General features: G+C 34.3%; 1 protein-coding gene across 6 annotated transcripts in view; it reads left to right on the top strand.

Moving 5' to 3' along the window:
• The window catches only part of LRRC7 (leucine rich repeat containing 7), a 575,277-nt gene that overhangs the window by 261,572 nt on the left and 290,711 nt on the right, over positions 1-22,994 (top strand). For all 6 annotated transcript variants that reach the window (XM_047725077.1, XM_047725083.1, XM_047725078.1 and 3 more), the window contains exon 4: positions 12,253-12,370. In XM_047725077.1, coding sequence (XP_047581033.1) covers positions 12,253-12,370 — 118 coding nt within the window. The remainder of the gene's footprint in view (positions 1-12,252; positions 12,371-22,994) is intronic.

The raw sequence follows: 22,994 nt of genomic DNA, 5'->3' as shown, positions 1-22,994 counted from the left end.
TGGAAATCAGATATACAAACAGAACTTGTCTTGTAAATCAGTGGAGAAATAATGGACTATTTTAAAAATGATGCTAGAATAACTGGTCATCTATAAAAGGAAAAGAATGGATCCTTGCTTCATATCCTTCTCAAAAATAAATTCCAAATGAGTCAAGTCAAAGCATTAAAACTTTTGGAAGAAAAAAAGTAGGAGGCCATCTGTACATATTAAAACTGAGAGATAAATTTGACTACTATAAATGCCTTTTTATCAAGAGATACCATAAAAAGAATGGAAAGATGAGCCATATATTGAGAGAACTGGCAAAGAATCAGTATCCAGAATATGTGATGAGCTCTTTTAAATGAATAAAACAAGGAAATATGTTCAATTTTATTAATTATTAGGTAAAATATGGTACCATGGTACATACCACAGATTGGGGAAAAATGAAATAGTCTGACAGTACCAAAGTTTAGAAATTTGTATGAAGAAATAAGAATTCTTATCTTTGTTAGTGGGAATTTAATTGTTAGAGGTACATTGGGAAAAAAATTCTCTTACTTAGTAAATTTGAGCATATGCCTACCTCCTTAGAGAAACTTCTGTACATGTGCACTAGCTGACATATATAAGAATGTTTTTAGCAGCATTGCTTATATTAGAAAAAAAGTGGAAAAAGCCCAAAAGTCTATCAAGAGTAGAATATATAAGACAATTGTGTTTTATGAAGCACGAAGTTGTAAAAGTGAATAAATAGATGATATACTTCAACATGGAATAATGTTGATAACACAATATTGTATGAGAAAACAAGTTGCAGAACAAAGCATACGGTATTATTCCATTCATATAAACAGACAAATCTTAACAATATATATATTTAGGATTGGTAGGCACTGTGGCAAAAATATAAATAAAAGTGAGGGAATGAGCAAAATAAAATTCAAGAAATTGGTTGCCTCAAAATGGGTCAGGTAGGAACCAAAAGCATGACTGGGAGGGGCATAAAGTAGCTTTGTTTAGCTAGATTGAGGGATAAGGGTCTTTGTTTTATCATCATAATTTTAAAAGGACATACATATTATATATACGCTTATATATTCACATTCCACAATAAAAAAAATTTAAAAAGACAAAACAATCATAAGATGCATATAATGACCCACAAAATACATGCTTCCTTAGCTTAAGGAGTTCCCAGTCTGGTTGTTTCAGAATCTCTGTCCTTCCTTCATAGACGAATGTGTTGTGAAGAACTCTTTCCTTTATCTTTGTTTCCTTTCTACATTCTGTTACCATTTTTCTCTCGTCTTAAACTGCATGCTTAACTCATTCATTTCGGCCTTCTATTTTTTTCTTAATGTAAGCCCTTAAGGTGACAAATCACTCCCAATTTCTCTAGCTATATCCTGCCATTTTTAATGCGCAATAATTTATTCCTGCTTACTTGTATTTTATAATTTCCAGTATGATTTCTCCTCCAACCCATGAGTTATCAAATTTAAATTTTTACAAAGCTTTTAAAGTTATCTTTTGGTGAATAATTTATAACTTGCATTATGATCCAAGAATTTGGTCTTTTTGTTACAAATTATTCGACATTTGTTGAGACTTTATGTCTAGTATGTGGTTAATTGCAAATTTTTCATATGTACTTTTTTAAAAATGTACTATGTATGCTTGAGTTCAGTATTCTGTGTCCAGCAGGACAATCTACTTGCCATAAATTCTTCTATAGCTTTTCTTTTTGTCTGTTTTTAATCAATTTCTGAGGCAAATTTGTTGAAATACCTTGTTATGATGTTACCTCCATGTAGATAAATGAAATTTTTCTTTAAATGTTCTAAAGATAATGATAGTAGGTACATACAAGTTCAGATTTATATATTCCTGGTGAGCTAGTGTTTTTTAACATATGGCTGTCTTAATGTAGCTTTTTCCTGATACATATGCATTTGTTGTTCAGATTTTTTAGTTCTACCCAGCTTTATTGAGCTATTACTGACATATAACATATGCAAATTGTGTGATGACTAAATATATGCATATATTGCAAAATAGTTATCACAATAAAGTAATTAAGTATCAGTAAGGTACCACATCTCCATCCCTTCACATAATTAGGAGTTGTGAGTATGTGAGTGTGTGTGTGTATGCATGGTAATAACATTTAAGACCTACCTTCTTTAAAACTTTCAAGTATATGATATAGTTTTCATAATTATAGTCACCATGCTGTGCATTAGATCTCCAGATCTTATTTATCTCATAGTTGGGAATTTGTACCCTTTAGCCAACATCTTCCCATCTCTTCCATCCCACAGTCCGTGACAACCACCATTCTACTCTCTCTTTCTCTGAGTTCAACTTCTTTAGATGTCACATATAATTGAGATCATCCAATATTTGTCTTTCTCTCTCTGACTTATTTCACCTAGTATAATGCCCTAAGGTCCATCCATATTGTAATAAAAAGCAAGATTTCCTTCTTTTTATGACTGAATAACGTTCCATTATATCTAAATATTCATATACACCATACCTGTATTCATTCATCTGTTGATGGACACTTGGGTTGTTTCCTATGCCTTGGCTATTGTGAATAATGCTACAATGAACATGCACCTCTTTGAAACAGGTGTTTTCATTTCCTTTGTATATATATCCAGAAGTGGGATTGCTGAATCCTATGGTTGTTCTATTTTTAATTTCTTAAGAAATCTACATACTGTTTTTCATAGTGACTGTACCAGTTTACAATTCCACCAAAAGTGCCAGGGTTCCCTTTTTTCCATAGCCTTGCCAACACTTGTTCTTTGTTTTTCTGGTAATAACCATTCAGACAGGTGTGAGATGATGTGTCGTTTGGTTTTGTTTTGCATTTTCTGATGATTAGTGATGTCAAGCATATTTTCGTGTACCTGTTGACCATCTGTATGTCCTCTTTGGAAAAAAGTGTCTGTTTAAGTCCTTTGCCCATTTTTTAATCAGGTTGCTTCTTGTTTTGCTTTGTTTTTATTTACTGTTGAAATTAGACAAATGGTATGCAAATATTTTTCTCATTCCAAAGGTTAATTTTGTATTTTACAGATCATTTCTTTTTCTGTGCACAAACTTTTTAGTGTGATATAGTCTCACTTGTTTATTTTTGTTTTTATGGGTTGTGCTTTTGATGTCATGTCCCAAAAATCTTTGCCAAAAACAATGTCAAGAGCTTTTTAACCTATGTTCAGTTTTTTCTTAGTAGTCCTACAGTTTTGTATCTTACATTTAAGTATTTAATCCACTTTGAATTAAGTTTTATAAATGGTATAAGATAGGGGTCTAATTTCATTCTTCTATATGTGGTTATCCAGTTTTCCCATCACTATTTATTGACAAGACTACCCTTTTTTGCTTTTTTTTCTCTCCATTGTAAAATATCCATTGAATGTATATGAGTGGGTTTATTTCTGTGTTTTCAATTCTGTTCCATTGATCTAAATGTCTGTTTTATGCCACTATCAAACTGTTTTGACCTACATTGATTTTTAATACTATAATTAGAAATCTTTTCATTATTTTATATAGCTAATGTTTGTTTGGTTTTAAACCACATGTCCTGTTTAATTAAAAAAAATTTTAATGCTATTACTCCTACAGCTCAAATGTGTCTGCTAGAGTCCTTTGCCTTCTTCCTAAAAGATATTTTTTGAGGGGTACCTGGGTGGCTTAGTCAGTTGAGCATCCCACTTTTGGTTTTGGCTCAGGTCATGATCTCAGGGTCTTGAGGTTGAGCCCCAAGTCAGGCTGTACGCTCAGTGGTGAGTTTGCTTGAGATTTTCTCCCTTTCTCTCTCCCTCTGTCCCCTGCCCCTGCCCACTCTCTCTCTCAAGTAAATAAATAGATCTTTAAAAAATTATATATCTTTTGGTGGTTGTTTTAATGAAAGTATCTTGGTAGTAAACTCAGTTTGTCTTTATCTAAAAATGCTATCATTTTGCTCTTTTCCTAAAAAAGTGTTGCAAATATTACATTATTTACTCTTAGTACTTTAGTAATAACATCTAATGAGTTTTTGCTTTAATTATTAAATCTTCTGTCTTTCTCATTCTCAATCTTTAGAAGGTAATCTCTCCTTTGGTAATTTTTAAGATCTATTGACTTTGATACTCCGTAAATTCATATAAGTCTAAATGTCGGTTATCTTTCATTTAACTTATTTCTAATTTTTTTGAGCTTCATCAATCAAGATAAGGGTTTCTGAACAAATTTGGAATTCCTCAGGCACCTCATCCTCTTTTTCCCTAATAAGTTTTACTTAAATTTTAAAAGCTCTTATTGTGTTCTTCATGTTATATAACCAGTCTTTTCTATTTTCCATCCCCTTGTTTTTAAATTCAGTTAATTTCTTCTTAACACCTAGTTCACTATTGCCTTCTCCAGCAATGTTTATTCTGATCTGTGACCTCTCTGTGATAATCTCCTCTTTTATCATCATGCTTTCAAATCACACTTTTATTTCTTTAAACATATTAAATACATATAAATTGTAGTTTACATTTTATAATTCTAACATCTGCTTTATTTAGAGGCAGGATTATTTGTTTTTCTGCATCATCTCATTCAGTTGATTATTTAATTATATATTTAGTGATTTTTTTTTTTAAATGATCCCATATTTCTTAGAACTTTGTCTGTGGGAATTCATTGAAGTCTTAATTTAAGTGTTCCTTCGGAGGAGATCTGTATTTACTTTTACCAGGCATTTGGGGCAATAGTAATCCAGGACCACATGTAACTCTGAACTGGGTTTTAGGGAGCCTTATAGATATTGTGAATTCCAGACTCTAACTCAGGGGAAGAAGATAGGCTGTGGCTGGTAAGCCCTAGAAGGTTAATTTTCATCTTTCTTTCTGTTTTTGTTTTTATTTCTTCCTATTCTTTTTTGGTACACTTTTCCTTTCCTTTCCTTTCCTCCCTCCCTTCATTCCTTTCTTCTTCCTGGCCTTCCTGCTTTCCTTTCCTTTCCTTATTTGTTTCTTCTTTATCTTTCCTATATTTTTTCTTTCCCTCCTCTTTCTCTCTCCCTGTCTTCTCTTTCTTTCCTTCCTTTCTTCTTTCCTTCCTTCCTTCCTTCCTTCCTTCCTTCCTTCCTTCCTTTCTTTCTTACTTTTTACCTTTCTTTCTTTCTTACTCTCCCCTTCCCTCTTTTTTTTTCTTTTCTTTATTTCTCCTTATTTCACACAGAGTCAAAACTGAGAAAGGCATGCATTCTGCAATGACCTTCTTTTAAGGACTGTTTTTTCTACTTCACTCACAGAGGATGTCACCCTTAGGAAATCCCAAATCTAACTGTAGTGGTCTATAAGCCAATTTCCCACTCTGTTCAGACCCCAAGGAATTTTCCATCCCTCTTTTTACAAAAGTATCTAAGCCTTCAGGCACCATAGACCAACAAATATCACCAGAGCAAAAGTTAAATGTAGACCTACTTAACTCTATGTATTATTTTCTTTTCTTGGTATTCTGGGATTTGAGGATTTTTGTACTTTACAGACAGAGCTTAGTTATGCATTCAAGGAGTGTGTGTGCATGTGTGTGTGTGTAGCTTTGCTGCTCTAAAATGTTTTTCTTTCAATATTTAGTCCACCATACTGCTAAAAACCAGAAATTGACAGGATCATTTTATGTTTCTTTTTTAAAGATTTATTTATTTTAAAGAGAGACAGTATGTATGGGTGGAAAGGGGGCAGAAGAAGGGGAAGAGAGAAAATCTCAAGCATACTTCCTGCTGAGAGCAGAGCCCCATGCAGGGCTCAATCCCTCAACCCTGAGATCATGGCATGAGCTCAAAACAAGAGTCAGATGCTTAACGAACTGAGCCACCTAGGTGTCCCTCCTTTGATGTCTTTAATTTCAACATGGACCATGGACCATAGCATACAATAGGTATTCATTAAATACGTTTTAAATGCGTGTAATTGTAGACTCAGAGTATTTACTCCAAGATCCAAGTCTCCTCATGCTTTAAAACAAATCATCTGAAACTAGATTAAGTTACACATTTTTTGAGTTGGGAGTATCTTCAGATGCTACAGAAAGTTACAAAGTTATCCCCCTTTAGCCTTCATCTGTCTAACTTTGCCTGCTCTTGGGTGATTCATTTTTTAATCCCCCCTTCTAGGTATACTTTCATGAATCCACCCCACCACTATCCTCCACATCCTTTGGTGCCGATATCCTACTTTTGTGTTTACATAACACCTGTTATTTATCTTCATGGAATCTTTTTTCACATTGCAATTAATTGAGTGTGTAAATATTAAATTATAAGCAATCTGAACTCAGTGGCTGTGTCTTACTCACTTTTTGTCCCTTGCACTTAGCATAATATCAAATATCAACTCATGGTTTTCCATGAATAAATGAATAATATACCTCTTAGAATATACATTTTGGGGTCTGAATATGTTTTATTTTCCTCACTCAAGCCTTTATCTTCTGTGGCAGCTCCTTAGAAAATATCTAACCATTGCTTTCTGGAGTCAATAGTTTAAATTGCATACTCTTCTAAAACCAATTTCTGTCAGAGTTAAATTGCTTCCTTTCTCCCAAGAAAGAGAATACTTCAGTACAAAAATATTTTAAGACTCAAAATAGTTTTAATGTTTTTGAAATGTGAAATATCATTAGCAAATGAAAGACAGGATAACCATTAGCATTAACAGTCTTACTCTAATTAGCTATTAATTATATTTGCTGTTTTGTACTATATGAAAGAATCACAGCTAGTTCATAATCTTTCTTTATTTCATTTTCATTCAAAGCTTGAATCTTGAAAGAATCATTAAAATGCTTTCTTAATTTCTTTGCCAATTTTTAGACATCATGACTCATATTCAAAGTTCACTGCTTTGTTTAGGAAATTTAAATTCCACTGAGATTGTTTACCTATCTGAAACTTCCAGTTCAGTGAAGTACCACTCTCAGCTGGAATCTATCACTGTCCTCATTTTCCCTTGACTTATCTAAGTATACTTCCAAAGATATTTATGCAGCATACACCATGTTCAAGATATGGTGCTAGCCACTTTGGCATGTGCAGAGATGAAACAAATTAATGCCAAGATGAATTAGACTTGACTCCAGGCTTCGAAGTCCTCATCATCTAGAAAAATAAGATATAGGGGCTCTTGAGTGCCTGACTTCAGCTCAGGTCATGATCCCAGGGGTCCTGGGACCAAGACCTGCATTGGGCTTTCTGCTCAGTGGGGAGCCTGATTCTCCCTCAGCCTCTGCCTGCCACTCTTCCTGCTTGTGTTCTCGGTCTTTATCTCTGTCAAATAAATTTAAAAAATATTTTTTAAAAAGAAAAATAAGAAATAGATTACTGCATAGGTGTGCCTCTGTATTTGTGTATATAAATATTCAGAATAGCCAACAGTTATTAGCTCTCACTATGTGCCAAACTTTTACAAGTAATTCATTTCATTAATCCAAGGTTAATAATTATAAGATATGTCATTATTGTACCACTAAGGAAGATACACTCCTTAAAAGTGTACATTCCTTAAAAGATACACTCCTTAAAAGCCATCTTTGATGGCTCTTTTTTTTTTTTGAAGATTTTATTTGTTTATTTAGAGAGAGGGTGCAAGGAAGGAGAGAGGAAGAGGAGAGAGAGAATCTCAAGCAAATTCTGTGGTGAGCACAAAGCTGGACTTGGGGCTTGATCTCACAATCCTGAGATCATGACCTGAGATGAAACCAAAAGTTGAACACTTAACTGACTGAGCCACCCAGGAACCCCCCAAATTATAACTTGCTCTTGATTATAAGAGTCATTCCAAATATCAAAGATGTTAATATGTGAAAAAATGCAGTACTTAAAACTGATGAGATATTTGAATGTGAATATTTGAATATGAATAAATAACTCATTTAATCATCTCAACACCCTTCAAGTTAGAGAATGTTATTTTTCCTAGTTATACAAGTGAGGAAATTCACAAGTCCAGAGACATTAGGTAACTTGCCCAAGATCACGCAGCTAATAACTAGATGCATGGGAATTGAATCCACATCAAGCTGATTCCAAATGCCATGCTCTTAGCCTCCATACCACAGGAGTCTTAGATTGTCCATGTAATAGGGTGTTCAGGAGTTTCTATACCTTTTGTTGCTGAATAACTTAATTTAAAATTGGAGAAGAACTGGGGTGCCTGGATGGTTCAGTCAGTTAAGTGTCTGCCTTTGGCTAAGGTCATGATCTCAGGATCCTGGGATCAAGGCCGTATCAGGGTCCCCACTCAGTGGGGATTCTATTTGTCTCTCTCCCTTGCCCTCCCCTCAACTTATGCTCACACTCTTACTCTCCCAAATAAATAAATAAAATCTTTAAAAAAAATAAAATAAAATAATATTGGAGGAGAATATAGAGATCTCTATTAGTTCTTTTTCCTTAATTTTATTTTTTCCAAGTTTTTATTTAAGTTCCAGCTAGTTAACATACAGTGTAAATTAGTTTCAGATATAGAATTCAGTGATTCATCACTTACGTACAACACCCAGTGCTCATCACAAGTGCCTTCTTTAATACCCACCCATTTAACCCATCCTCCCACCTTCTAGTAACCATCAGTTTGTTCTCTATAATTAAGAGTGTGTTTCTTGGTTTCCCTCTCTCTCTTCCCCCTCCCCCATGCTATGTTCATTTATTTTGTTTCTTAAATTCCACACATGACTGAAATCGTATGGTATTTGTCTCTCTCTGACTGACTTACTTTTTGCTTAGCATAATAGTCTCCAGCTCCATCCACATCATTTACAAATGGCGAGATTTCATTTCATTCTTTTTGATGGCTGGTAATATTATAGTGTGTGTGTGTGTGTGTGTGTGTGTAGACATTGCATCTTCTTTATCCATTCTTCAATCGAAGGACATTTGGGCTCTTTTTATAATTTGGCTATTGTTGATAATGCTACTACAAACATCAGGTTGCATGTATCCCTTCAAATTAATATTTTTGTATCATTTGGGTAAATGCTTAGTAGTGCAATTGCTGGATCCTAGGGTAGTTATATTTTTAACTTTTTGAGGAACCTCCTACTGTTTTCCAGAGTGGCTGTACAGTTTGCATTCCCAGCAATTGTGCAAGAGGATTCCCCTTTTGCCACATCCTTGCAAAACCTGTGTTTCTTGTGCTGTTAGCCATTCTGACTGCTGTGAGGCTATATCACATTGTAGTTTTGATTTATATTTCCCTGATGATGAGTGATGTTGGTCATCTTTTCATGTGTCTGTTAGCCATCTGAATTTTTTTGGGGGGAAAAGTGTTTATCTATGTCTTCTGCCCATTTTTTTTTCCTGCCCATTTTTAACTGGATCATTTAGTTTTGGGTTGTGAGTTTACTAAGTTTTTTTAATATATTTTAGATACAAACCCTTTATCACATAATGTCATTTGCAAATATCTTCTCCCATTCTGAAGGTTGCCTTTTAGTTTTGTTGATTGCTTCCTTTGCTGTGCAGAAACTTTTTATTTTGATAGAGTCTCAATAGCATATTATTGCTTTTGTTTCCCTTGCCTCAGGAGACATATATAATAAGAAGTTGCTATGGCCAATGTAAAAGAGGTTATTGCCTCTGTTCTCCTTTAGGATTTTAATGGTTCCCTGTCTTACATTTAGATCTTTAATCCATTTTGAATTTATTTACTTTTGTGTATGGTGTAAGAAAGTTGTCCTGTTTCATTTTTTTCCATGCTGCTGTCCGGTTTTCCCAACACCATTTGTTGAAGAAACTTTTTCCATTAAAGAAAACCCAAAGGACACCACCAAAAAATTGGTAGAACTGATACACAAATTCAGAAAAGTCGTAGGATACAAAATCAATATACAAAAGTCAGTTATATTTCTATACATTAATCATGAAGAAGCAGAAAGAGAAATCAAGGAATTGATCCCATTTACAATTGCAACAAAAACCATAAGCTATCTCAGAAAAAACCTAACCCCAAAAGGTAAAAGATCTCTACTCTGAAGACTGTAAAACATTGATGAAAGAAATTGAAAATGACACAATGAAATAGAAAAACATTCACTGTTAAGGAATTGGAAGAACAAATATTTTTAAAACGTCTATACTATTGAAAGCAATCTACACATTTAATGCAATCCCTGTCAAAATACCAAGAGCGTTTTTCACAGAGCTAGAACAAACAATCCTAAAATTTGTATAGAGGCACAAAAGACCCTAAAAAGCCAAAGCAATCTTGAAAAAGAAGAGCAAAGGTGGAAGCATCACCATTCTGGTCTTCCAGTTATATTACGAAGTTTTAGTCTTCAAGACAGTATAGTACTGGCACAAAAGCAGACACATAAATCAATGGAACAGAATAAAACACCCCAAAGTGAACCCACAACTATAGGGTCAATTAATCTTTGACAAAACCAGGACCTATAATTAATTCTTGAATAAAATTGAGAATTTAGCTGAGATGATTAAACTTGGATTTAAAAAAAACTGTTTTGAAAATTATTTGTCTGAATTTTGTATAAAATTGCTATAGTAATCAGATCAAAGAGTTGTTAGTGTGTCTTACCAACATCAGTCACGAGTCGACTGAATTTTTAAAATCTATAAATCTATAACTAACCACATTGCATGTGGATCTAATGGTTCTCAGAGAATTATAGAGACTGAGAAAACTTTTAAATTAATGTCTACAATGAATATAGACATCTATTTTTCTATTTTTTTAAAGGGAAAGTTAGTAGTTAGTGAAAAAAATGCATCAAAGTCCTCTTTTCTAGGTTTTATTTTTAAAAAAAAAGGTAGAAACACTTCTGTATAGCATGTTGAAATTCTAGCATTACGTGAAGTATTGGAAGTAATCTTTGTAAGGAGCCAAAATGGCTTATCAAAAGCAAGAAATTGTATATTTTTATCTTAATAAACAGTAAGCACAATCTACTTTTTAGAAAACTAACGATTTAAGAAATAACAACTATGTACTACATTGTTTTTGCCTATAAATAGTGAATTACATGAAAGAACAAGTGGTTAAATGTACTGTGAGCCAATTGCATAGTCATAGATCCAGACACTTTATCTATGGGAAATCAGCAAAATAGAATTAGAAATGTCAAATAGAAGAGATCCCATTAAGATAATTTTTCCAGAAATGAATAAGAAATTCTGTCCCAACTGTTTATATCTTGGGCATTTAAAATAAGATTGACATAGCTAAAAAATCTAATATTGTTCCCCAAAAAGTATTCCCCCAAAATACTGGAAACAAATAATTCAAAATAATTAGATCACTGAACTGCTTGATTAAAAATGCAGATTTTGACTCCCATCCCAGACCCGCCTTGTCAATACTTCTTTGGGTCAAGTCCAAGAATTCACATTTTAAATAAACACCTCCACTTAGCAATGATTAAAACCGTGCTGGATTTGAGAACCATTGGTTTAACACTTGACTCTTCCCCATTTTAACACTTTGGACTGATGGTAGAAGTGAACCAATCGCTAGTGATTTTTTTTTTAAAAAACAATATCAAGGGACGCCTGGGTGGCTCAGTGGGTTAAGCTGCTGCCTTCGGCTCAGGTCATGATCTCAGCATCCTGGGATCGAGTCCCGCGTCGGGCTCTCTGCTCAGCAAGAAGCCTGCTTCCCTCTCTCTCTCTCTCTGCCTGCCTCTCCATCTACTTGTGATCTCTCTCTGTCAAATAAATAAATAAATAAATGAATAATCTAAAAAAAAAAAAAATTTTTAAAAAACAATATCAAAAGTTAAGTGTTTCATTTGCTAGAGTCTTGAAGCAGTGTGGAGGGACACAAAAGAAATGTAAGCCCACATATTCAGCTGTATTGCAGTTCTTGAATGTTGTATAAACAATTGTTGAACTTGATTAAATGGAAGTGATACATGAAGGAGAACTGGGGTTATTGTGGTAGCTGTGGGAATAGAAAGGAAGTGACAACTCCAGAAAGTATTTGAAAGAAAAAAAATCAGTAGGATTGGGCAAATTTTACATTAATAGTAAACAGAAGGGGAAGATAGAATACCTTGTGTTTTGAATTTGGATGGCACAGAATAGTGAGGCATGAACATGGAGATGGTATGTGAAGCATTCTGAAAAGAATTGAGAATATGGAAATGGGAGGTGGCCATTTTATTACGACATTTAAAAAGACAGTGGATTTTGTTACTGAGTTTATGTATGAATGGATTTAACCAAATTGAGATCTAATTAATCATTATTTTCTCTTACAGCAATTGTTCAACTGTCAAGCTCTAAGAAAACTAAGTATTCCTGATAATGATCTTTCAAATCTGCCAACCACTATTGCTAGTTTAGTTAATCTTAAAGAACTCGACATCAGTAAAAATGGTAAGATTCTCATCTTATCTCCAAATAACTTGAATTTTTAACTAAAAATATGCTTTGTTTTCTCTTAGCAAATGATATAATACTTTTTATTCAATTTTATTGTAACTCAAAGTTAATTTTGTTGAAAAGTTAAATCTTAAACTATAAACCAAAGTGAAAATCTCTCTCCCTTCCACTAAAGTCCCTGACTCACTCAGGTCTTTTTTCCTCTCTGTATTCAGATATTTGATTTAATCTTTTGTTAGAACATTTTATTACCTTTACACTTTTTATTTTCCTCATAATCAGAGTAAAATTTTTTTCCACGTGTTCAATGAGACCTACCTTTTCACCCTACTTGGAACTGAACTCCCAATTCCCCTTATTCTGCTCTATTTTCCCCATAGTACTGACCATCTTCTCAGTATTGCAGAAATTACTTATTTATTATGGTTATTGCCTATCTTCTCCTGCCTCAGGATGTAAATTCTGTTATTGTATAGGAGGAATTTTCTGTTTTGGTCATGGATATATCTATCTCAAATGTCTTGAGCAGTGGCTGGAAAATAATAAGTGCTCAGTAATATTTGTTATATTTCTGGCCCAAACTTACATGTGTGGTGATGTTGTTAAATGCTGATGCTGATGTTGATATTCTTGTGGATGACATTTTCTTTTTAATGTTTGTGGGAGTCTCCTATGTCCTCAGATATTCATTAATCTTGATTTCCTTCCAAATGAATGTGTCTCCTCATTTTATTAGAATAATGATTAATCAAAAGGGATTATGTCTAGGCACTATTAGGATATAAAACATGACCCTTCTTAAGCAAGTTGGTTAAACTTTGTGTGTGTGTGTGTGTGTGTGTGTGCATGTGTGTGTTACTTTTCAGGTAATGTGTTTGGTGCCAAAGGAATAGGCATGAAAACAGACCTCTGCCCTCATGAAACTTACATTCTAGTAGATGCATTAAATATTAAATAAGGAATTATGGATGATTAAATAAACAATTAGAGTGAAGGTCATGTATACTAGTGAAATAAATCCATTTGGTGTGGTTAGGGAAAATTACCCTAAGAAATGATACCTAAGCCTAGACAGGACAAACGGAAGTTGTTTTTCAATGGGTTTAAAATTTCATTTATGCTAGATGAGTAAGTTATAGAGATCCATTTTACAACATAGTGTCTATAGTTAACAATACAATATTGTGCAACTCTAAATTTGTTAAGAGGGCAAATTTTCATGTTAACTGTTCTTATCACAAAAAAACAAAGAGTAAGGGGACAGAAGGAAATCCTAGGAGGTTTGAGACATGTCTATTATCTTGTTTGTGATGATGGTATCATTGGTATTTACATGTGTCCAAAGTCATCAAGTTGTATACATTAAATACATGTAGTTCTTTATGTATCATTGATACTTCAATATTATTTTATTGTTAGGGAATAGTTCAATAAATGCTATGGCTTGAGGAATTCAATGAGGCACAGTAGCATTTGAATAAAGGAGAACATTTCATTTGAAGAAAACAATAGAGTACAAACAGGAACACACATATTTTTACACCAGTCTAACTTACCACATAGAGGGTTTTCTGAAAGACAATTCTAAGAGGTACCTGTGCTGACTTAGAGAAAATGGCAGCTAGATTTAGACCCATTGAAAGAAGACATTATCTACCTTTATTTTAAGAATAGATTTAGAGGCCACATATTTGTGTGGATAGATATTTCTGTACTTACGCTGCTTACCTATTTAAATACATTCACATATCAAATTCTATTTTCAAATTACAATTCTGAGTGATATCACGTTGCCAAAAATAACACATCCCTTGGTCTTCAGACAGGTTTAACTGAGTATTCTGAATAAATAAATATCTGTTTTTTTTTTTCAAGAGGATTAGAAAAAAAAATCATCCCCAAATAATAAGCACAAAACTCCTAAGAAACACCTTATTTTATAATAGTCTCCTAGTGGGCCTCTTACACCAAGAAATTTGTTGCCAGAAAGTGAATTGCAAGTTATACTTCTTTGATTCAGAAAGAAGTCCATGAGCATCCTTAGAAGTCCTTGTGAATATTATTTAGGGAGTTTTTGCTGTGCTTATGATCTCTATATTCTGGAAATATCTATGCAAAATGATGTGCTAGACATGTTGAAGCAAAGTTAGTATAGTACAAAAGGTTTGATGAACATGATGATATATCAGCCATTGATAGAAGTTACACAAACAGCAAAAGATTTTGAGACATTAGTCCTTTCACAAAGTTATACCTTAAAAAGCTGTCCCTGAATTCTGTGGCAGAGACCTAGACTGTCACTTAAAGAACATAATACATCCTTTAGGAATCTGTCAAGGGAAGAAACAGTAGATAGGAAAAAATAAGTGCAGTGTCAGCATCACAGTTGACAAGGTTGGAATAGTCCTGGTGGACAAGTCAAGGTATGCGAGAATGTAATCTGTATTGGCATTTAGGTACTGACAGTAGAATGTTTAATTTTGAGGCAGTGACTCACTCAAGTACTAGTCAGTCGAGGCAAAAATTTGCTTGAAATGTGCTTGAATTTGATAAGTGACCTTTTATGATGAAACTAACTCACTTGGAGGCTGGGGTTAAGTCTGATCTTGATTGTCCATGTGGCCCCAAATCTTTACTTTTCATATCCATTTCTGCCACCTGACATCTTGATTCACCATTTTCCCTCCATAATTCAAAAATACTCTTTTATATTAAAAGTTTTATTTAAGTGAACTATTATGTACAGAAAAGTTATCTACATAATTTGTGTGAATGACTTTCATCTATCTCTCTAACCACAACTCTAACCGACTCATGTCCCTTCCATTTCATTCTCAGGTAATACCAAATTGTTGTTCCCAAATGCATCAGCCTGATTACTTGTGGCACAGCAAAAATACTGTTTTCTCTGCCCCAAATATTCCTTCCTCCCCATTGCTGTCCTCCTCAGCTAGAGTCTTCAGCACCTTTAAAAGACATTTAAGATGTCACTTATTCTGAGAAATATTTCCTGACCCTTTTTACACAGAGAGAACTAGTTGTAATCTATGAGCATGCTATTCACCTTTACTTAGGTCTTATTTTGTGTCTTTCAAGAAGGTTTTGTGATTTCTTTCAAGAGAGACTTGCACACATTTTGTTAGAGTTATTTCTAAGTAGTTTATTAGTTTTACATTGTGTTCATTTTTAAGTACTTTTTAAAATTTTAGTTGATGTTATATGGAAACATTACTAACTTTTAAAAAAAATTTTATTTATTGTGTGTGTGAGAGAGAGAGAGAATGCACAGCAGGGGTCGGAGCAGAGGCAGAGGGAGAAGCAGACTCCCCACGGAGAAGGGAGCTGATGCTGGGCTTGATCCCAGGACCCTGAGATCATGACCTGAGCCAAAGGCAGGTGCTTAGCCTACTGAGTCACCCAGGCGCTTGGAAACATTACTAACTTTAATATCTTGACCTTACATTCAATCATGGTGCTAAATACATGACCACTAGATTCTTTTGAATTTTTATGTATAAATTATATTTTCCGCATATGATGGTTTTTTCTAACCCATCCTTATACCTTCATATCTTTTGTGTTACTTTTTCAAAAGTTATACTTCCCTAGGAAATTACCTATTCCATCATTTAGATATTCAATTGTATTGTCATGCATTGCCCATAGGCTTCTCTCACATTTTATAAATCTCTACCGTATGTGTGCCTATTTCTCCCTTTCTATTTCTAGTATTGTTTGCTCATGCCATTTTTTTTCTTTTTTTTTTTTACCATCCATCCAATCAGAAGTTTTTCTACTCTACTAGTCTTTCGAATAAACCTTGTTTGCCTCTGTATTGGTTGGTTTATTTTCCATTGTTATTTTTACTTTTCCACTTCCTACTGCAGCAATGTTTATTATGCTTATTCTACTTTCTTAAGATTTACTCAGTTGCTTTTTGTATTCTAATATATTAGGGGTTTTTTCAGTCATCACATGATTTTTATTGAACTATATTGTAGACTACATGGTCTGGATGATACTGATCTCTTTACTTATTGGCTTTCACATTGCGGCCAAGTATATTGTCAGTTTTTAAAATATTACCTTTTGTTTATAATAAAAACTAAAACTACATATTCTCTGGTTATTGAGTATACACTAAGGATCTACTAATACTACAATAAAGAATTACATAAGATACATGTATACATATACAAAGAGAGAAAGAGACAGAGAGAGGAGAGAGACAAGTAAAGAAACATTCATGCTGCATGTAGATCACCCTTCCTCTCTTAAGTCTTTCCGTTACCAAATTTACATGCAGCAATCCATGGATAAATGTGTCACCTTCCATGCCAATGGATCTTTTATCATTTATTCCTCAGATCTTAATTCAAAGTAAAATAAAAATCCCATGTATCAGAGATCAATGCATTTTATGATATTGTGATCTCTGAATAATAGCCTATGCCTGTTTGTAGAGCTGATACATAGTCATAATAAGTTGTTTTATATGATAAAGCAAGACAATGAATGATAAGGTTTAATTAGGCAGTGGTTCAATTTTAAGTCTGATTGTTGACTTGTCACTGCTTCAGAGAGACTGATACTGTAATTTAAGAACTTTAATGAAAATGAATTAACATGAAAGCCCTTCTTAATTCTGCAGCAATTAAGTGATTTTTCTCTCATCATCTAAAACTTATTTCTGTACAAGAACAGATCTGAGTAGCATCATAGTGGGCAAAATCACTATTGTTAGTTAAAATGAAAGGCAATCAGAGTTGAAGGCATTATTATGTGTTTTACTAACTTGCCAATTATTCCGCCCTTTCCCCAAATGCATGCAAAACAGTGACAACAAATAATATCCTCAACATTCAGTGAGGAAAGGGAGTTTCTCTCAAACACACTAGAAAAAGAAGATATGAGTAACCAATTAAATGATAAAATCTTTAAAATTTGAGCATGAGAGAAACAGAAACTCTAGTAGTATGTATATAAATTCCTGGGGAAATCTATTTTGGGTCACCTTATGTGAGCTGGGGAGAAAATGTTACCATGCAGTTGTTATCAATTAACAGTAAATACTCTTTTTTGTGTCTGACAAATCATGAGACCTTTTATTTAGAGTAAAGCTTAGTATTTTGCCCTATTAAATGGCTCTCTTACAACACTCTTAATGTGTTATTTATCTGAAAATCACTAGCTCTTTCCTTACTGTAAGACTACCTTTCCTTTCTATAGAATCTACTTTTACCCAAGGTTATAGTGTTGAAATGAGAATTGACTCCCTGTATTTCCATTAGAGGATATGATGGCAACGAGTACCAGGTCTGTTCTCTTGCCACCTTCTCAGCATCATGCCAGGACTTCTCACTTGTTTTTTGATGTCTTCATCAAGAAATAAAAGCAATAAGCAATGCTTACAGGTATAACTAACACTTGACTCGTCAGGGGATGGGGTTTACAATCTGATTATATAGCTAAATATAAATTTTAAAAAAGGACCTTCCCTCACACCCTCATTCTTCTGAGGTCTGTTCTGAGCTCTGTCACATGAACTGATAACTTTTCCTTGAGTTGCAACAGAGCCTTTTCTGAGCTGAGTGATTAACCTGTCTTCTGTGTCTCTGTAAATCCTGGAAAATTGTAAGAGAACAAAATTGAACTGGTAATGATGCATGTGAGCCCTCTCTCTATTACTCTGTACTCCCTGCCAGCATCAGTATAAACTCCTTGAGAACAAGAACTGCTGCACTATACACTGTTTCTAGATTCTCAATAGCCACTATCAATATGCAGGTGTAGTAAGTGCTCAATAAAGTGCTTGATTGATAATGAAGGAAAAATTCATTGGTCAAATATGAAGCAAGATTATTAAATAGTTTATTTTGCTATTATGAATGTTGTGTTTTTCTTAATGTTTGTTTCTGAAGTAGAGAGAAAAGGGAGAGGCAATCAGGTATCACTTTTTAATTCACTTTGTCTAAGTCAGATTGATTCCTCTGTGAATCAACTCATTGTTGGTCAAGGTCACAAAGACTTCTCAAAATTTTTGCCAGACATATCCCTAAGGCAGAATCAATCGTATGACTGTCTCAGATTATTGATCACCTTACCTGCCTTTGGTTTTTCTCTTTATAATGCCAGTAAAGTAGGCAGAGTCTTGCAGGAGACCTTTAGATTCTCCTTGCATGCATTCCTACTGAGTTCTTGATTCTCTTCACTAGAGCGATTAGAGCTAAAGCAAACCATTCCAGTCTGTTTATTTTTCTTGCTTTTTCTCTCTCTTTCTTTTAAGGTGTAAATACCTGTACATTTTCTCCCAACTAACCTACTTGCTGAATGCTTTTGGCTTTCTCATATGCAATAGATTGCTCCCTCTGAAATCTCCCTGTAACCACTACTTCCTACTCAGTAGAGTATTGCCCCATTGATCAAATATCTTTGGGGAATGTAGGTTTATACACAAACTATTTTTCCAAAATAATATCATAATTTATCCTTTTATATATCAAAGTATTTTATTTTAATCATGCTGGTTAGAAATTGTACCAAGAATGTTTCATATTGCATTATCTTCTTTAAATGGGTATAATTAATGCAACTTAACCTTTCCAGGTTGACTTGAGTTCCTCATTGGCTGTCTAACTGAAATTTTTCATTAGGTGTAGCTGCTTACCTCTACACATGATAAGAATGATAGACATGAAGAATTCTTTTATTAATTTTGTAGTTTTCCCCATCACCCTTCTATTGTCAGACATTATTATAATTTATTCATACTTAAACTTTGCCTATTTTGAGTAGCCCCTGTTTTTTCCCTGTAATAAATATCAGTTGAGCAGTACATAAAGAACACAAATATTCTGAATTAGGCTTATAGCACATATTGCAGATATATTAAAATCAGAAATAAGGAACTTTATTCCTGACCACTACAATTTAGTTTCAGGAAGTTGATACCATCTGAAACTTGACTGAAGGTAATTAAAGAACAAATGCAATTTACATATGCTCCATGTAAAAATGCTGCATAGTCAATCCTGAGTGTGCACTAAACTCAGAATTCCAGAAAGGTGGGGTTGTTTGTATTTGACCTAGAGAGTATGTATGGAACAAATGCAACATAGATTGCTTTGTTATAAATCCTACATTGCCAATCTTGGGTAGCTAGGACTTATGCCCCAAAGTAGTTTAAATCCTAGTTTTGATGGAGGCAGCTTAACGTAGGTAAGATTTGATAGTATTTGGGATTAGGTTGGACTGGTTTCAAATCCTGGCTAGCTTCTGAGGTTCAGTTTTTCCATTAGTTAAATGGGAGTAATAAACCACTTTAAAAAACTGTTGTGAAGATGAAATAAAGCAAAGTGCTTATAACATTTTCTCAGTAAATTCCATTTTTTTCTGTTCCTAAATCTAATCTAGTTTACTAGATATATACAAATAGCCTGCCTGCTTTCTCAAAATTGAAAAAAATTATAAAAATCAGTGTCACAGTGAAAATAAATATTAGATGAAAATATCGAAATCTCTTAAATGTATTTCCTCCTTTATTTTAGACAAGAAATAACATTTTGTTTTTGTCTTTTATCAGCATATGGCACTTATATCACAGAATGAACCATTTGGACAGATGATATCTGTGAAATTCAGAAAATAAGCTTGTCAACAATCCACAACTATTATCATGTGTACTGATTCATACAAAAGTTATAAGTAATAAACATAAATTTTAATGCATTTTAGAGAGAGCACTAACTCATTCAAAATTTGATATTTGTAGGAAGTTTTTTATATTATGTTTGATTAGAAAGAGATACTTTTGAATCTTAAGCCTCTGTACTAAACTCAAATATTTCTTTCCATATTTCTAAAATATTTTAGTTCATTGTCTCAAATATTGATGTGAAAATATAATTAGATCCAATTTAATAAACACTTGCTGAGTTTTCATTGTTTTCCTTAGTCTGATCAAGATACTGTCAGGAGTATCAAGAAATTGAATATCAGCTGATGAATCTAATTCTCCGACTCCATCCTCTTTGCAGATCACTTTCTTATACAACTCCAATCATCATTTAACCTATCAGAACCACCAATCAATGAATATTCTGACATATCTTTCCAACCTTGCCTTGTTTGCTTGTTTTTTTGCTTTTGCCTTCTTTGCATGGCTTGAATTCTGTGGTAACTCATCACATGATACCCTTGATACCCTTTCCCTTTTCATATCCATCTGTTTGCTCAGTGAAATGACAAACCTGGCTGAATCCAACTCTCCACCTATTGCTAAAAGGATCTGGAAAAACCACTCAACCACATTGACTGATGTCACTTAAATTTATGATCAAAAATCTGAAGTGAAGCCTTAACACACTTCCCCAATGTCACGTTACATTTCCTTAGTCCATTGAGTCTCCTCTTCTGGTGATTATTTCGTTTGTTCTCCTCTGCCTTCAAACTCCTACCATGCCTTCTCTCCCATCTTTGTGGGTACTGATTCTACTCTACTAAAAAAATTAAAGCTCTCAGATGATAACTTCCCCAGACACTAACCGTCATAGCTACCCATCTATAAGCATCTGTACCCACAGTCTCTGACTCCTGCCTGTTAGCACAGATGAAATATTCCTGTTCCTCTCTGAAGCCAGTCTCTCCACTGAATAATCGCCCTCTCCTTCCTACCCATAGATGCCATTTCAGCAATTCTCCTTATTTTCTGTTACATCATTAAGATTTTCTTTTCTGCTTGTTGACCTTAATTAGTATACACACATGCTGTTATTTTTTCCATTCTAAAGAAAGCTTCTTGTCTCCTCTTCCCTGAATGTCCCCCTCCCCCTTGTAGCCAAAGTCTAGGTGGGAATGTCTGTATTCTCTATCTACAGTTTCTTTCCCCTCATCTTCTCTTAGACCATTCCAGTCTTCAAGCCCACTACTCCTCCAAAATCATTCCAGTCAGGGACACCCTGATCTCCTCATTATTAAATCCAGTCAGGTTTTGGCCATCATTTTATTTGGCCTATCAGCATAATTTCAAACAACTGATCACTTCTTCCTACTTGACACATTTACTTCATTTGGCTTTTAGGAGTCAATACTCGCTTATTTATTTTTTTTTTCTTGTAGATTTCTTTTTTTTTTTCATTCTTTTAATTTATTTATTTTCAGCATAACAGTATTCATTGTTTTTGTACCACACCCAGTGCTCCATGCAATCCGTGCCCTCTCTAATACCCACCACCTGGTTCCCCCAACCTCCCACCCCCACCACCTCTTCAAACCCTTCAGATTGTTTTTCAGAGTCCATAGTCTCTCATAGTTCACCTCCCCTTCCAATTTCCTCCAACTCCCTTCTCCTAACTCCCCATGTCCTCCATGCTATTTGTTATGCTCCACAAATAAGTGAAACCATATGATAATTGACTCTCTCTGCTTGACTTATTTCACTCAGCATAATCTCCTCCAGTCCCATCCATGTTGCTACAAAAGTTGGGTATTCATCCTTTCTGATGGAGGCATAATACTCCATAGTGTATATGGACCACATCTTCCTTATCTATTCGTCCGTTGAAGGGCATCTTGGTTCTTTCCACAGTTTGGCAACCGTGGCCATTGCTGCTATAAACATTGGGGTACAGCTGTCCCTTCTTTTCACTACATCTGTATCTTTGGGGTAAATACCCAGTAGTGCAATGGCAGGGTCATAGGGAAGTTCTATTTTTAATTATTTTTTGACCCATCTGTCTGACTGACTTTGTTCAGTCTTGTATGCTGATTCTTCCTATCCTCATTTTGGAGTCCTCCGTGCTTCAGTTCTTGGTCCTCTTTTCTTCACTATCTTACATCATTGGTGTTCACATTTTGTCCCATGGTTTAAATACTATCTATATACTAATGACTCCCCAAAATTTTGACCTGCAGTCCAGACCTATCTCCTAAACTCTAGGTTCTTAAACAAATACCTACCTGACATGCGCTCTTAGAAGTCTAACAGACATCTCAAATTATATAAGTCCAAAAGTGAACTCTTTATCTTCTCTTCAATACCTATTTCACACACTGCTTTTTCCGTCTAAATTAAGGGGAACCCCTTCATTCAAGTTGCTTGGGCCAAAAAGCTGAGTCATCCTTGATTCCCTTTTTCTTTCATACTCCAGATCTAATCTATCAGGAAATCCTATTGGTCTTACATTCAAAATATATCCAGCTCCATTTCACTTATCACTCCTTCCACTGCTCTCACCCAGAGTAAGCCACCATCAACTCTTTTCATATTTTACTTACAGAAACCTCCAGTTGGCTTTCCTCCTAGAAACGCCACCCTACTCAGGGACCAGAATGATCCTCTTAAACTACAAATCAGACCAAATTACCCTTATGTCCTTCAGTGTTTCTTTATTTCATTTAGAGTAAGAACCAAAGTCCTTGCAATGGCTTGAGAAGCCCTATATGTGTAGCTACTCTCATCTTACCCCCCATATCCACACCCCTGTTATCTCTATGACTTAACTTTTTGCTACTTTTCTCTTCTTTGCTGTATTTTAACCATTCTGGATTCCTTACTTATTTCTAGAATACACTAGGCATACTCAGGCCTCGTAGCATCTTCACTATCTATTCCCTGTGC

This window comes from Lutra lutra, chromosome 4, assembly GCF_902655055.1.
Source record: "Lutra lutra chromosome 4, mLutLut1.2, whole genome shotgun sequence".
NCBI lineage: Eukaryota > Metazoa > Chordata > Mammalia > Carnivora > Mustelidae > Lutra > Lutra lutra.
This window is presented reverse-complemented; position numbering and strand designations above follow the sequence as displayed.